General features: G+C 36.5%; 1 protein-coding gene across 1 annotated transcript in view; it reads left to right on the forward strand.

Moving 5' to 3' along the window:
* The window catches only part of POLQ (DNA polymerase theta), a 114,041-nt gene extending 99,046 nt beyond the window's left edge, over positions 1-14,995 (forward strand). Inside the window, exons 26-30 of the mRNA XM_065876433.1 lie at positions 562-673; positions 5,580-5,704; positions 11,814-11,967; positions 14,317-14,432; positions 14,882-14,995. Of these exons, the coding sequence (XP_065732505.1) occupies positions 562-673; positions 5,580-5,704; positions 11,814-11,967; positions 14,317-14,432; positions 14,882-14,995 (621 nt within the window). The remainder of the gene's footprint in view (positions 1-561; positions 674-5,579; positions 5,705-11,813; positions 11,968-14,316; positions 14,433-14,881) is intronic.
* The last annotated feature ends 2,428 nt before the right edge of the window (positions 14,996-17,423 follow it).

Here is a 17,423-nt window from a genome sequence, read left to right on the forward strand (position 1 = left end):
TGTGTTTAACCCAAATGAATTCTGCAGTTGTGGGATTTCAGGTGGCTGTGAGATGAAGAGGATATTTATTTCCAATGACGTCCTCCCTATCATGAAGTCATGTAGTCTACTCTTCTGCTTTTTTAGTGCTATTCAAAGGTGAGGAGAGGAATGTTTATAATGCTTCTCTTTCCTGACTCCTAGGCACTTCTTTAAGCAGCAGTTAATGAAGTATTATGAGGAGTAGAAAGCTTCTCTGAAGAGTTCTGGATAAATGACAGTCAGAAATATTTCCTTTTAAACCACTAGGGTTATTTTCTTAACACACACACACTCATATTGATTCATATTCTGCCCCTTCTTCTCTTTCTCCCCGCACCTCAAAAAGTATTGCTAAAAGGCAGTAAAAGCGCTCACTGGATATCAGCTTGTATGGATCTAACCCACCAAAGCAAATTTAATCATTTCTTTGACTCACTATGAAAAGTTTACCAAATCTCAATCCTAATGAACTTTTTATGTTTGCATTTTATGTAGTTATGACCTATAATTTACTTACTGAGTGTGATGAGTCCCTTTCAGATTTGCTACGGAATCATTTATGGAATGGGAGCTAAATCTTTGGGAGAGCAGATGGGTATTAAAGAAAATGATGCTGCTTTTTACATTGACTCCTTCAAATCCAGATATACCGGTAAGGAAGCATTGAATGTTAATTATCTTCTAGATACTATTCTTCTCAACTCTCTTTCCATATTATATTTTTAAAAATTTGTGTTACAGAATTTTCTATTAACAGAAGTTTTCATCAAGCATTGTTGATTAAATAACATCAACCTTACTTAGAGATGTGCTTTTTTCATAAAAGTAGGGACAGAAATGGAATAGCAAAATGAAGTTGATATATATGCTACTGTGTCGTTGTGAAAATCTTATAAAATCTAGGAATTGTCCTGTGCTTTAGGTTTACATAGCTTTATCTTGAAACAGTAAACCATTGAGCAAATGTACCAGAAACTGTGAGAGAAAAATTGCTTTTATAGAGCAGTTTGAATATCACCATTTTAAATTCTCTCTTCTTTTGGCAGTTTATTAAGGTAATTTGCACACAATAAAATTCACCTTTTTTAGTTGTATAGTTCTATGAATTTTGACAAATGCACGCAATCATACTGTCTGCATTACAGCTGAGGTATGGAACCATCACCTCATCATCTCAGAGAGTTCCTTTATGCCCCTTTGTAATCAACCCTGTCCCCGGTCCCCAAAAAGAAAAACTTTTATTCACACATGACATGATCTTGTACATAGAAAATCATGTGAATTCAACAAAAACAACTACTAGAACAAATAACTAAATTTGGCACAGGTTCCCACCATACAAGGTCAGTTTGTAAAAATCAGTTGTATTTATTTTTTTTTTCCTTTTTTTGGCCATGCCAGCATGGCATGTGGGATCATAGTTCCCAACCAGGGATTAAACCCATGCCCCCTGCAATGGAAATGCGGTGTCTTAACCACTGGACCACTAGGGAAGTCCCTGAATCAGTTGTATTTTTATATACTAGCAATAAACAATTAGTGAATGAAGTAAAAATAAAACCATTTACAGCAACATCAAAAAACATGAAATACTTGGGATAAATTTAACAGAGTATATGCAAGACTTTATTGAAAACTCCAAAGCAATCCTGAGGGAAATTGAAGAATACTTAAGTAAATGTGAGGTTTACCATGTTAATTTATTAGAAGGCACAATATTGTTATGATCACGGTTTGCTGTAAATTGTTCTATAGATTCAGTGCATTTCCAATCAAAATATCATTAGACTTTTGTGTCAAATTTGATAAGCTGATTCTAAATTTATATGGAAATTCAAAGGGCCTGGAATAACTAGAATAATTTGGGGGGGGAAAGTACAATGTTGATTATTTACACTCCTTGGTTTCAAAATTTATTATAAAGCTACAATAATCAAGATAGGTATAAGGGTAGATGCAGGGAACAATGAAACACAATAGAGCATCAGGAAATAGACCTATACATATATGGTGAATTGATTTTCAACAAAGTTGCCATAGTAATTCAATGGGGGAAAGATGGTCATGTCAACAGTTGGTGCCAGAACAACTGGATACCAGTATGGGAAAAAAAATGAACTCTACTTTATCTCATACTATATTCAAAAATTAACTTGATATGAACCACAGACCTAAAAGTAAAAACTAGAACTATCAATCTTGCAGAAGAAAAGGGAGAGGAGCTTTATGACATTGAGGTAGGCAACAATTTCTTAGGTGATAATAACACTGAATTAGTCATAAAAAATAAATATTGATAAAAGACACCATAAAGAAAATATAAAGTCAAGCCACAGACTGAGAGGAAATATTTATAGTTCCTATTATCTAACAAAGGACTTTCATCCGGAATACATAAAGAACTCTTACAACTCAATACTAAGAAAGTAAATCATGCAATAAAATAAAGTTCAAAAATTTGAACAGACACTTCACAAAAGAAAATATGTGAATAACTACATCAAGTGTTATCGTCATTTGTTCTCAGGGAAAAGCAAGTTAAAACCACAAAGAGATACCATTATAGAAACATTAGAATGCTAAAATTTAAAAACAGTGTGTCTCTTTTACATTGCTGATTGGTTGTAAAATGGTACAACCACTTTGGAAGACACTATGGCTCTTTCATATAAAGTAAAACATACACTTAACTGTATGATTCTGCAATTCTACTATTGGATGGTTGCCCAAGAAAAATGAAAACATATGTCCAAAGAAAGACTTGTATGTGAATGTTATAGCAGTTTTATTCATAACAGCCAAAGACTGGAAGTGTTAAACAACAAAAATCCTAGTGAGTAAATTAAAAAAAATTTTTTCCCAGTTTTATTGAGTTATAATTGACACACAGCACTTTATAAGTTTAAGGTGTACAGCATAATCATTTGACTTACATACATCATGAAATGATTACCACATAGATTTAGTGAGCATCCGTCATCTCATATTGATACAACATTAAAGAAATAGAAAAAAAAGATTTTTTCCTTGTGATGAGAACTCTTAGGATTTGCTCTCTTTTTAACAGTTTTCATATATAACATTCAACAGTGTTAATTAGCTGTATCGTGTTGTACATTTCATTCCTAGTACTTATTTATCTTATAACTGGAAGTTTGTACCTTTTGACCACCATCACCCATTCCCTCTCCTCCCACTCCCCACCTCTGGTAGCCACAAATCTAATCTCTTTTTCTATGAGTTTGTTTTTGAAGTATATTTGAACTACAAACTATGTTAACTCCTGGTATACAACACAGTGATTTGATGTTTCTATACATTTCAAAATGGTCACCATGGTAAGTCTAGTTGTCATCTGTCACCATACAAAGATATTACATAGCTATTGACTATATTCCCCACACTGTACATTTCATACTTGTGACTCATGTGTTTTGTAACTGAAAGTTTGTGCCTCTTAGTCTCCCTCACCTATTTTTCTCCTCCCCCCAACTCCCTCCCCTCTGGCAACCATCTGTTTGTTCTCTGTACCTATTACTCCATTTCTTTATCAACTGAGTAAATTTATTAAAGATCAAATTGGCTTTATTCAATGATTCATGAATCGGGCAACATCCCATCTAGCACTAGAAAGGAGCTCCACCAAACTGTAGAAGAGGAAAGTTTTTTAAAGGCAGAAAGAGGGTAGGGGGATAAAGGAAATATTAGCAAAGAATGCATTGTTTCCGGCAAGGTCACTCTCCTAAGGGTAATGGAAGGGCCTATTGGGCAGATAACCTCACTAGTGCTGACCATGTAATACCAGGTTGACTGGTTAAAGGTTACATTCCTGGGGGTGTTGAGGCTGCAATTTGGTTAGGTAGTAAGTCTTAGTTTGCTGACATAGGGTTTAGCACAAGTGACTCCATTTTGGCCCTGCTGTCTCCTTTTTAACAGGAACAAATATCTGTCAACAGGATTATGGATAAACAGATTTTGGTATATCTCATCAATGGAATGCTACTTAGCAAGAGAAGGCAGACACAAGTGAGAACATACAGTGTAATTTATGAAATTCAAGAACATGAAAAAGATAGAGTGTAATAAAGTAGATCCATTAGTGTTTGAGGCTGATAATGGGGAGCTGACTGTGAAGGTGATTAAAATGTTTTGTATCTTGTAGTGGCTGTTAGAGGGGTGTATATGTTTGTTAAAATGCATCAAACTGTTCACCGGAAGTGGGTGCCTTTTATTGTATGTAAATTATATCTCAGCTTTGTTTATTGTATGTAAATTATACCTCAGCATTGATTGTTTTTTTAAAGTAGTTCTTGCAATCTCTGACTATTTGAAGGCTTCCTACAGGAGTCAGGTAAGAGAATTCATAGAGGTGTAGTCCCTTAAATCTCATCCTTTTCTTTGCTCTTTACTCAGCAATATCACAGTAATTCCTGAAGAGAAGATGAGAGCCTGATTGCTTTCTGAAACTCCTATGCTAGTAGTCAGATATCACCAACAGCTGCACTTGGCAGGGTTTCTCCCCTTTCTTTCACTCACAATCTGTGCCAGCCACACAATATAAATCCTCAAATGAGGGGTTTTAATTGGGAGGCATTAGTGTTTATTACTTAGGATGAGCAGAGCTGTGAGAAAGCAGAAATTGCACAAAAGAATAAAGATAGATTAGCAGTCTCTGTACTTAAATGTGTTTTAAAGAGTATAGAAAAAGAATGTTCCAGGAGAGAAGAACCTCTCTAGCTCAGAGACAGGAATGGGCAATGAAGAGACTGGCCCATCTGAAGCAAAGAGTTCATCCTGGAGAGTCATAAGACCTAATAACGGACCTATATAGCAAAGGATGAATGCTGGTATAGGGAATATGAATGTGTTTGAGTAATATACTATATGTAGTCTTTTTGAATTTTAAGAAGTGAGTTGTTTAAGTTTCTAATAAAATATTACAACTTCATGCATTAGTTTCAGTTAGGTCCTATTTGAATCATAGCATAGATGGTAACAAGGAGCTGTTGGAATGTATTAAGCCTGGTAAAGATAAGCTCAAAGAGTAAAAGAGGGTTAGTGTGATCAAAGAACAGAACCCTGTGAAAAGTAGCATGGAGTAGTCTTAAGGTCCTGTAATAAAACCTTCTAGGTTTTAGTACCTGCTCTGTTGTTCTGGAGTTTAGTTTTGTATTTTTTGTTGTTGGTGATGGTGGTTGAAAAACAGAGATTATGTCATTTCTAAAGTCCCTTTTGTTTCTAACTTTCATAGCTATATGAGGTGATGAGTGTTAATTAAATTTATTGTGGTAATTTCACAACATATGTATATGTGCTGCCTAAGCGAGCACTATTTCACAATATATGTAAAGCAAACTGTCATGCTGTACAGTGATGTGTATAAGTTATTTCTCAATAAAACTGGAAGAAAAAGTGAATGAAAGTTTATATGCAAAATTTTGATGATGTGATATTAATGTTAATCATGGTGAAGTTTTGGTATATTTCACTATATTGAAACTAGTGAGTGAGATTAAGGATGGACATTGGTTGTAATTGTTTCTTCATTTTCTTTGTAGGGATTAATCATTTCATGAGAGAGACAGTGAAGAATTGTAAAAGAGATGGATTTGTTCAGACCATTTTGGGAAGGCATAGATATTTACCAGGAATCAAAGACAACAACCCTTATCACAAAGCTCACGTATGTTGAAATTTCTCTGGATTTTTAACTTAGTATTTTAACTTAAATTTTTAACTTTAATGACATGTACTTTTTCAACAAAGACTGAACCCTGCTAATGTCCCTTTTAGAGATCACTAGCATATTAATAGGATCTTCTATTTTATTAAGGACTTCTGAAGTGATGGTACATGCCAGTATTTGCTGAACACAGTCTCTATAGGAAACTAATGGAAATATGAGTTCACTTAGTAATATTTCAGTTAAAGATGTTCTGTTTTAGTAAGCCAATTATTTATTAGCTTTGGTAATAAGTTATATAAAAACTTAATTCTTACATTTGCTAATTGTTCTTTGTTTCAGATATCTATACTAATTTGTCATATTACACCAGATTGCATTGTCTTCAGAGATTAGCCAGTCATTGAATTGTGGTATTTTTTCATTCATTCCTTTTGTTTATTTATTTTAAAAGCACTGGCTCATCAGAGGTTGTTATTAGGATACCCAAAATATTAAAGAAGATATTAAAATGATATTTAATATCATTCAAAAGATGTATTGATGGTATTTACTCAAATTATGATTGAAATCTCTTTCTGAAATCATTGGGATCCATAAAAGTGTATCTACACTTTTTGTGTATCTGAGCATTTAAATTTCTGTTATAGTCCAAACCTTCCTATTTTAACTGGTTGTATTTTGCCCTTACTCCATACTTTTGTGTGTCAGTGCCCACTACACATTGTATGTAATGAAAATATCCAGCCCCCAAATTGCTAAACTACTGTCTTGAGCTAGAATCTCTCAGAGCAATAATGCTCTTAGGGACCATGGAGGAATAGTTGGGGTTTTGTTACTTCTTCACTCTCTCGCCTCCCATATATCCACATACAGATGTCAGATATTTATCAGCCTTTTATCATATCTCCAAGTGAAGTAGGCACTGTAGTTGTTGCACTAGGAAAAGTAAGTCTTAAAATGTATTGGAAGAGATAAAGCAAACTAAAAAAATATAAAAGCATGTATACTCAGTTATTTAGGCTTCTAGAGGAGATAGGACTTAAACAGATTCTTGAAGACTATTTAAAATTTAATTGATGGCATGAGAAAAAGATAATCACAAGTGACCAAGAGTTTGAGTAAGGATTGGCTGGAAGCCAATCTGATAGGAGTGGAAAGTTTGAGTTGTCACTTAGGAATAGATAATTTTCTACTGGTCAGATGTAATCAGCTATTGGGGAAGGCTTTTAATGGCAGGCTGAGAAATTTGAGCTTGATCTAATAGGGATTGATTATGTTTTTTGGTATTTACACAATGAAAAATGGAGGATAGAATGATTAATGTTAATGAACCATATAATTTTTTAAAAACTAATATTTTTGAAGTTAAAACTGTGAGAGTAAGACTTTTTATACCAAATCCTTAGGAGTCAGAGTTCTAATTGATTCATTATGTTGTTGCTGAGGGAAAAAAAAAAATTGCACCCCTCTGAATCAGAAATGGAGTAAATATAGCCAGATTTATTGTTTGGTTTTCATTTAGTTTGGTTTTACATTTTATTTCAACTTTTACTGTACTGAAAAATATACATAGAGAAAGCACAAGAAACAAATTTAAATTTCAGTAAATTATCATAGAGCTATACCTATGTAACTACCATACAAACCAAAATATAGAATATTGTCAGCACCCCAGAAGCTCCCCTCATACCTCTTCCTAATCACCATACACTGCCTTCCCAGAAATAACCACTATAACCTCTAACCCTGTGGTTTTGTTTTGACCTCTATATATCATATATATGTATTCTGTGTTTAGCTTCTGTCACTCAAAATTACATTAGGCAAGTCATTTATGTTGTTTCATGTTGGGGTAGGTATATGGCTCTGTTATATGAATATACCACAATTTATCCATTTTTCTGTTGATGGGTTTCTAGTTTGGAGAATTTTCTGTTTGGATGGGTTTCTATTATGGATCTTGATGATTTAATTATTCTTGTTCAAGGTTCCTGGTGCACTTCTGTTTATGTTTGGTAAAGCGGTAGACATAGAATTGCTCTCATCTTCAATTTCAGTAGATAAAGCCACATTGTGTTTTATGGTAGTTGTAGCAATTTGTCCTCCCATATAAGTTTGAGTTCTCATTGCTCTGCATCCATGCCAACATTTGCTATTAAGTTAACATAATTTTAGCTTTTCTGGTGGGTGTAAAGTAGTATCTTGTAGTTTTGCTTTTTCTTGAATACTATGTTTTGATATATGGTAAAGTTTTCCCAACTTGCTTTTTTTCTCTCCCCCAAGAATATTTGCCTGTTCTTGGGTTCTCTGCATTTCCATATAAATTGTAGAAGCAGCTTGTGAATTTCCATACAAACACAAAATCCTGCTGGGATTTTTTATTGCAGTTGTCTTGAGTTCATAGATCAAGATGGGATTAATGACATATTTATAAATTTGAGTTTTCCAGTTGATAAACATGTTATATATGTCCATTTATTTAGGTCTTTTAAAATTCTCTCACTAATGATGTATAGTTTTGGGGAAGAGATCTTACAAGGTTTTTATTAAATTTATAGCTAGATATTGGAAAAGTTTCATGCTGTTGTGAATGGCATCTTTTTAAATCTTTTCCTTCCCTTTTTATGTTTTCTAACCCTTTACTACTGGTATAGAAAGATAATTGCCTTTATTGTTGTTCTTTTGTCTAGAAACCTTGCAAATATTACTTACTAATTACAAAATTTTATCTGTAGATACTTTTAGGTATTCTATCTACACAGTTGTTATCTGGGGAAAAAAAGTAGTTTTATAACTGTCTTTCCAAGTCTTATTCTTTTTTTTTTTTTTTTTTGACTTTTTGACTTTTTGACTTCCTAGCTAGGACAGTGTTGAATAGAGTTAGTGATAGTGAGTATCTTTGCCACTTTTCAGGTCTCAGAGGGAAATTTTAAACATTTTACCAGTAAGTAGAACTTTCCTTTAAGTTTTTAATAGTGTCTGTGTCAGAAAAAGTAAGCTCCCTTAAATATGTGCTTGTAGGCTGCAGAGTCTCCATTACAACTACTCAAGCCTGCTGTTCTAGTGCAGATGCAGCCATAGACCCTACATAAATGAGTGAGTGTGGCTGTGTTCCAGTAGAGCTGTATTTACAGAAACAAGAGATGGGCCAGACTTGGCCTGTAGGCTTTAGTTTGCCCATCCCTGGTCTGTTTCTTCTTTAAATGCAATCTGCCTTTTTTCTCTAGGTTGCTTTTAATACAGTATTTTTCTTTCCTTGTGGTTTCCAGCAGATTTTCTGTGATGTGCTTAAGTTTGTGGGTTTGTTTTTTTGTGTGGTACGCGAGCCTCTCACTGCTGCAGCCTCTCCCGTTGCGGAGCACAGGCTCCGGACGCGCAGGCTCAGCGGCCATGGCTCATGGGCCCAGTCGCTCCACAGCACGTGGGATCTTCCCAGACCGGGGCACGAATTCGTGTCCCCTGCATCGGCAGGCGGACTCTCAACCACTGCGCCACCAGGGAAGCCCCTGTGGTTTTTTTTTTAACTTCATGTGCCTGTGTGTGTGTGTGTGTGTGTGTGTCTGTGTCTGTGTGTGTGTTTGTGTGTGTTTAACTGATCTGTTTTTGAGGGTGTTAGGACTTTGTGAATCTGCACCGTGAGATCTTTTGTTGATTTTGGAAAATTCTTAGTCATTTCTTCTTCAGTCATTGCTTCATCAAAATCTCTCCTCTCTTTCTGGAACTTCTATTATAAATTTTAGAAACTTTTCTCTTTAATTCCTCGTTTTTCGTATCCTCTGTTCCATGTTTATATTTCATATCCTCTGTTCCATGTTTATATTTCATCATGCTTAATTCTGGATATTTTCTTCTAACTTATCTTTCAGTTGGCTGATTTGCTCTTCAATTTGCTGTTGAGCAACTATTGAGCTTTTAGGTTCTAAATGGTATAGAACTTTTCCAGCACCCCAGAAGGCCTTTTTATCTTCTCTCCAAGTCAATACTATCTCCCCACTGCACACATACACCAAACTATAGGGAAAGCACTGTTTAAATGCTTTAAGTTCTGTTGTTTTAATTTTTTTGGTTATAGGGTTTCTATTTGGTTCTTAATGGTATTTTGTTCTCTGCCGAAATATTCAATTTTGTCTTTTATTTTCTTGATAACATGATCATTTTATAGTCTAATAGGTTTGATAATAGTCTGTAGTCAAATATGGCTCATACTTGAATCCCTGTAGTCTGTTCCTATTGCCTTTTGTTTTTCTTAGTTTTCTATAGAAACAGTTGTATTATCTCACCTCCTTACCAGGCCTCCTACTTATTGGGCTGTGAACCCAAATATTTCAAGACCATCAAGTTCTGCTCAGCTTCTTAGCCTGTCAGCTGTCTCTTCTGGAATCTGTTGATTTCCCTGGCAGAAAGGATGGCCTCCAATGCCAGGATCACCTCCTTGGTTTCCTTTCTCTCCCAGTTCTCTAGGTTCTATAATTCTTCACTTCCCTTTTCCTGTCTGATTCATTCAAAGAGGCATTTTCTGACCGCCTTTTTCTGGTTATCAGTGGAAGGGTTAGTCCTAATGGCATAATCTCCTATTACCAGAAACCTGTATATTTTTATGTATATGAAAACACTCTAGTGATGAGAAGGGACTGAGATTGTGGGACACAAAGCTGAGACTGCCAAGTTTTCTTATTTTGGAATAGAATCAGGGAAGTACAGTATCATGAGAATGAATTATATATTATAGTTATATTTGTTTGTGTCACAGTAAAAACAACTCCTGTATTTCAGTGACTTATAATAAGAATATTTATTTTTAATTCACATTACAGTTTGGCTCTGGGTTGACTCTGCCTCTGCTCTGTATTTTCTTCATTCTAAAATTCAGAATAAAGAAAAGTACCTACTTGGGATAAGCCCTTTTTTGTGACAGTGTTAGATAGCTTTTAAAACTCCTTGCATGTGCTGTATGTCAGTTTTACTCACATTTTATTGGCCAAAACAAGTCAAGGCCGTTCTTTTAGAGTGAAAAACACTTTGAATTACATGGCAATGGGTGGGGGCCATGGGACTTCACAGAGAAAGGCAGCAAGTAATAGTAACAATAACATAATCCACTGCACAGAGGCATATAGTTTCAAGAACGGGAGCAGTCAGAACTTTGAAATTCAGTCACTCTTTAAACGGTGACAACTGAGTGAGTTTAGAATGGATTCATCAGCATTTGACAAAACAATAGTTAAAAAGTCTATCTCTTTAACCAGTATGTAATATACTAGGAGTTGGATGTAGCCCAGGTGACAGGGAACTAGAGAACACCTCTCAGGTTATATAGATCCCTCCAGTGAGTAGACCCTTCCCATTTTCTGAGCCCTTTTGGAACAACAGGAGTGATATTCATGGATAGATTACATCTTGGATATTAACCTAGACCCCTATTCCTACTGCCCCAGGATGTTCACTTTTAGCAGCTGTGGTTGCCTGCCAAGAAGCTCATGGCAGCAATAGTTTCAGGGAAGTTCTAATTTAATACCTGGGGATCTAGGATCTGCATTTTCACCAGCAGCTATCGATTAGGCCCAATAGCCCATAAAAAGCTCTGATTCATACCAGAGGGCTGCAGACTTGCTGGGGCCAAACTCTACATAGGACTGAGAGGCCACTGATATGGGGGATGTGCTTGAAACATTCCAACCCACATCACAAAGAATGGTATTCTAATTATATCTATTTAGTGTTAAGAGGAATTGTATTTTGAGGAATGGATCCTTTAAAGTGAAGTTTAGAATACTGATAATATATTTTTAAAAATAATTTTGAGCTTCTAGATACATTTTAAGTGTAATGTAGTTTTTGGTTCCTAACTGTCGAAGATTTCTAAACTGAAGCAATCTGACCTTCTTTTGTTTAGTCTATCCTCATGTGAATGATAGCCCAGAATCTAGAGCCCTGGATCATTCTGGTTGTTATTCTTAAGATACAGCTTATAGTGGATGCCCTGGGTCACATCTCAGTTCCAGATTTCCAGTCTGCACATGTGAGCACTAATCTGTGGACGCTAAAGGCAGGTATGAAACAATGCTGGCGTGTCTGATGGAGCATCTGTTATTGTTGTTTTTCATAGGCTGAGCGTCAGGCTATCAACACAAGAGTCCAAGGTTCGGCGGCTGATATTGTCAAAATAGCCACAGTTAATATTCAGAAGCAGTTAGAAACGTTCCACTCAGCCTTCAAATCCCATGGTCATCGGGAGAGTATGCTCCAAAATGACAGAACAGGTTTGTTCATAAATGAGGCCCTTGCTATAACATGGTGAGATTAATTACATCAGAAAAGAAAAGGGGAAACGATTTATATTTATTTCTCAGCAGTTCTCAAACATTTTGGTTTCATGATGTCTTTATACTCTTAGAAAGGATCCCAAAGAGCTTTTGTTTATGTGTGTTAATTATATCTACTAATATTTACCATATTAGAAATTAAAACTGGGAATTTAAAAACATTTATTAACATTTACAGGTAACAATAATAAACCCACCATGTGTTAACATAAATAACATATTTTTATGAAAATAACTACATTTTTTTCAGAACAACAAAAAAATTCGTGATGAGTGGTTTTATTTTTTCTGAAAATCTCTTTAATGTCTGGCTTAAGAGATGACAGTTGGAGTCTCTTATATTTTTCTGCATTCAGTTTGTTGCAATATTACCTGTTCTGTAATCTCTGGAAAATCCTCTGTAGAGGATGATGAATGTCCCAGTTTGTGGGAGACTGATGGTTTCCCAGGATGTGGGACTTTCATCGCTAAAACCAAGATAATTGATCACCTTGTTGTACGCTTATGAAAGAAGGAGACTGAAAAAGGAAAATAACCTTTGGGTGTTATTGGGAAAATAATTTGACTTTGCAGATGCTTTGAAAGAATCTCTGGGATCCTCTTCGATCCTCATACCACACCTTAAGAAGATGTTGATTTTCCTGTTCATGACTTTCCATGAACACATGCACACATTCATACTCTTATATTTGTAGAAAGAGGATGTATGGTCAAACTTATTTGGGGAATAACATTGTACTGTGTGCTTTGGAGGATTTAGAAGTAAAAGTTGTCAACCTATGTTTGAATTTTAAATCTGCTAAGGAAAGGAAGATATGATACCTGACTGTGAAATATTTACCTGACTCTTCACAGCAGAATGATGCAGTGTCAAAATGAAGATATAGGTGGTATCACTCTTTAGAGTGAGTGGAAGACAATGTGGGTATGTCATGAGGATGGCTTGATTGTGTCATGTTGAGTTAAAGGCAGTAGTAGGTCAGTGGGATCAAAGGGAGCTCAGCCTGAGGAAGCAGACCACACAGGGAACAGGAGGATCATGGCATTCTGGGTCAGAAGCCAAGTAACCAAGGGAAATCAAGAGGACAAAGGTATAACGATCAGAAAGCAGAAAAACTAGAGCATCCAGACAGCCAATGATGCAAGATAAGTGGGGCCCAAAGGGTCAGATCAGATTTTAGCCAAACTGGCAAACAGATGCACAGCCTTTGCAGCCCTGGTATGGAAGCAACTTGCCATGCCTCATCTGCCTTTGTTCTCTTACCCTGTGAGAGCCACCTCTGAGAAAACTTGGGCTGCAGGTAGTGACAGCTAAAGAACTCTCTCTGAGGGAAGCACCAGATATTGAGGGAGACGGTATTTGTGCTGTCTTGAAGAATAAGTATAGGAAATTTGAATGGCAAAAAGGAAGGACTGCTCTGAGAAACGGGCAAACAATGGAAGGCAGATACTCTAAAAGTATTAATGTTGAACCTTATTTTAGTGATCAGAGGGGCATATTCTGTACCACTAGGCCCACTAGTTAGGAAATAGTGACTATAATAACTATATTATAATAACTATAATACAGTGATTTTTTTTAACCATTTTTGGATTCATGAGTTCTTTTGAGAATCTTCTGAAAAGGTATACATCATCTCCACAGAAAAATATACAGACATAGACCCTTTCATATATCTTGAAGGAATCTGTGTATTTTCTGAAGTCCACATTTGGACCCTAGGTTTAGAATTACTTGTCTAGAGTGTGTGGTCCAACTGGGGAATCACCAATTCTACCATGGTGACACTTCTGGCCAGAAAAAGACATCAAGGAGTGTCAATCAACTCCATTTACTGATGTCTTTGTTAGACTCCTCATTTCTGGGAGGAGGTAGGTGGAGATTTGAGTTTACCTGATAGGTGGGCTAGGTGGCAACCAGCAATTAGTTATTTTCTTGATAGCTCCAAATTTTATGTGTTTTAATCTCTTAATTATAATTTCCCAAAATCCCTCTTTAAAAAAAAATACTCCCTGGGGTTCCCTGGTGGCGCAGTGGTTGAGAGTCCGCCTGCCGATGCAGGGGACACAGGTTTGTGCCCCGGTCCGGGAAGATCCCACATGCCGCGGGGCGGCTGCGCCCGTGAGCCATGGCCGCTGAGCCTGCGCGTCCGGAGCCTGTGCTTCGCAACGGGAGAGGCCACAGCAGTGAGAGGTCCGTGTACCGCAAAAAAAAAAAAAAAAAAAAAAATACTCCCATAGCACAGTGACAGGCTGATCAGTTTTGCTACTTTTCTCATGGGGTAGGATTGTTACCAAAGAGAAAACTGCAAGGGATGTTCTGTCCCATCAGAGGAGGCTTCTTCATCCTTCAACTCCATGATGAACTCTTATATGAAGTGGCAGAAGAGGATGTTGTTCAGGTATTTTTGCAGTGTTCATGTCCATTCTACAGAAAGCTAAGACACTGTAAGTCAGGCTAAGATGCATGAGATTTCTGGAACCCTTCCCTAGCCCCAGGATGGCTATAGAAAAGTAGAATCCTTAAGGGTAGAGAAAGAGCTAAGAGTGCTCAGCTTTAAACTCATTTTAAAAGAAATTCCTGATGCAGGGGTATTTTTGTCTGTGAGAAGTTAGATGAGAATTTGGAGTCTTGCCCTGAGGATTTCAAAACTCTGAGCATTCTAGTGAACCTGGCAGAGCTTCTGTTTGTCAGGGCAGACTAGTGTGGGATACCCGGCTCTTTTCCAACTTAGAGTTTTAAGCACCATGAGGTAAAGAGCTCCAGTCTGGTTTATCCCCTCAGTGGGTGGGCTGGCAGACAGTTCTTGGATTGGGCAGAGTTTGTTAACCTCTTTTTTTTTTTTTGTAGGTAGCTCAGATTGTCAAGAATGAAATGGAAAGTGCCATAAAACTCTCTGTGAAACTGAAAGTGAAAGTGAAAATAGGTGCCAGCTGGGGAGAGCTGAAGGACTTTGATGTGTGATTGTAGGGAAGCCTGGTGTAGGTACAATCACATGGAAAGAATAGAGATTACCCTTTCACCTACTTCATGAAAACGGAAACCCTCAAGTTTTGATGAACTTATGATAGTAATTTTATAGTGAGAGTTTCAAAACATATATGAGTTTATTTTCTGTAGTATGAAAAACGTTTTTGAGGCAAAATATCAAGTTTAATGATTATATTCACTCTCAAAGAGTATCTGTGAAATTGCCTTTTATAGTTTACTGTGGCCCTAAACAGTTTCAGAACACATGCTTGAAATAGGTACTTAGCACTTTGGATCTTCATCTGTCTGGTTGAGCATGAAGAAAATGAAACTGCTGTCTCAGGGTCATTTTCATCCCAACCAGGATTCAGACACTAGTGATACAGACCCCTGAAGGAGCCAGAGGCAGATAAGGATTTGGTTTCACATAAACCACCAGGGTTAGGTGTTGTGTGTGATTTTCATCCAGTATCGGTGTAAGACTTTTGAAATGGTATTTTTAAATAGCACTGGCTAGTAAATTAAGAATTCTGTAAAGTGGTAAGACTTGGTATGGATGTAGTCTGGGAATGGATTTTCATGAATTGCCATTTCTTCTTCCTTTCCCTCTCCCAATTCATGCAATTAATATATTTCCAGTACTTAGGTATTATAAAACAAGCTACACCTCTTCAAGAGGTATTCTGATCTTAAGATCAGATATTTATACTGCAGTTTAATATAACACTGCCAGAGAAGGAAAACACCCCCTCATCAGTCCCTCAGTGCCTTTCTCTGTGGCATGGTGAGAATACTCACGCTAAAAGATTGTACTTTATAATCCCAGTCAGAGGTGAATAACTGACCTTTTTTTTTTTTGCTGTTTTAATAAAATTAATGTATGAGAAACTTTATACCAGCAGTTCAGTTTTCAAAATTGTGTTTGGTCTAAGTATCAGAAGCCTGTGTATCCATTCACTTATTCTATAGTTTGCTCAACAGTGTACACATAGGAAGTGTTTATTATATTCTTAATCAGTTATCAAAGAGCTCTTTTATGTTTATTCATCAGAATTTTAAAAGACAGTTGCTTTATAAACAAAGTGTAATACACTATTAGTAGTTGGATATTAGTGCACAAGATCCTCAGATATTTTGGTGCTGGGGGGAAGTGGCAGAAGAAGACAGAGGTAAGAGGGAAGTTATATCATTATTTCTCGAGTTTTTTCCGTATTCACCTGTACCACGTTTCTCAGAAGAGTTGCAGTGCTGTTAGTATTCTGGTGGCCTTGAGAATCCAGCACAAGAGAAACCTCAGCCTATTTACATGAGTGTTCTCCAAATATGAGTGCAGACATATAGATCACTTCCACCTCATCTTCTGCAGCCATGGCTCTGCATGTGTGGTTACATGCATTTTCTCATCCTTTTTGACCTTCAGCTGGGCTTAAAACAGGCACTCCTTGCTTTGCATGATTCAGTTATGAAAAAATTCAAGTTACCATGGTTTACTTAAATAACACTAATGTCCATACAACACAATTCAAATTTCAGTTGGCATGGTATATTAACTTAATAATCACATAAAGTTCAAACTTCAATGGTAGCTCTTCAGTCTACAGATCACTATGTTAGTAACAGATGCCCTTTGTTGTAGGCAGAATGCACCTCCCCTCCCCAACTGCTCACATCCTAATCCCCAAAACCTGTGAACATTTTCGTCACATGGCAAAAGGAACATTGCTGATGTGATTAAGTTAGAGATCATGAAATGGGGAGATTATCTGGGTGGTTCCAATATGAACACAAGGGTCCTTGTGAGAGGCAGACAGATGATCAGAGTCAGAGGAAGAAATGTGACGATGGAAAGAGTGAGATTGAGGTATGAAGATGCTGCACTGCTGACTTTAAAGATGGAAGAAGGAGCCATGAGCCAAGGAATGCAGACAGCCTCTAAAAACTGGAAAAGGCAGTGGAATGTACAGCCTCCAGAAGGAACACAGCCCTGGCAGCACCTTGATTTTAGCCCAATAAGATCATATTGGACTTCTGACCTTCAGAACTGTAAGATACTAATTTGTGTTTTTGTTTGTTTTTCAGTTTTATTGAGATATAATTGACATACAGCACTGTGTAAGTTTGTGTACAACATAATGACTTACATATATTGTGAAATGATTTCTACTATAAGTTTAGTTAGCATCCATCATCTCATTAGATACAAAAACGTTTTTTTTCCTTGTGATGAGAACTTTTAGGATCTACTCTCTTAGCAACTTTCAAATATACCGTCCAGTAGTGTTAACTATAGGCTTCATTCTGTGCATTACATCCCTATTTTCTATATATAAAATCATGTGATCTGCAAATAGAGACAATTTTCCTTCTTCCTTTCCAATTTAGAAGCTGTTTATTTCTTTTTCTTGGCTGATGTCTAGTATAG

The sequence above is a fragment of the Phocoena phocoena genome, chromosome 4 (genome assembly GCF_963924675.1).
Source record: "Phocoena phocoena chromosome 4, mPhoPho1.1, whole genome shotgun sequence".
In the NCBI taxonomy this organism is placed as follows: domain Eukaryota; kingdom Metazoa; phylum Chordata; class Mammalia; order Artiodactyla; family Phocoenidae; genus Phocoena; species Phocoena phocoena.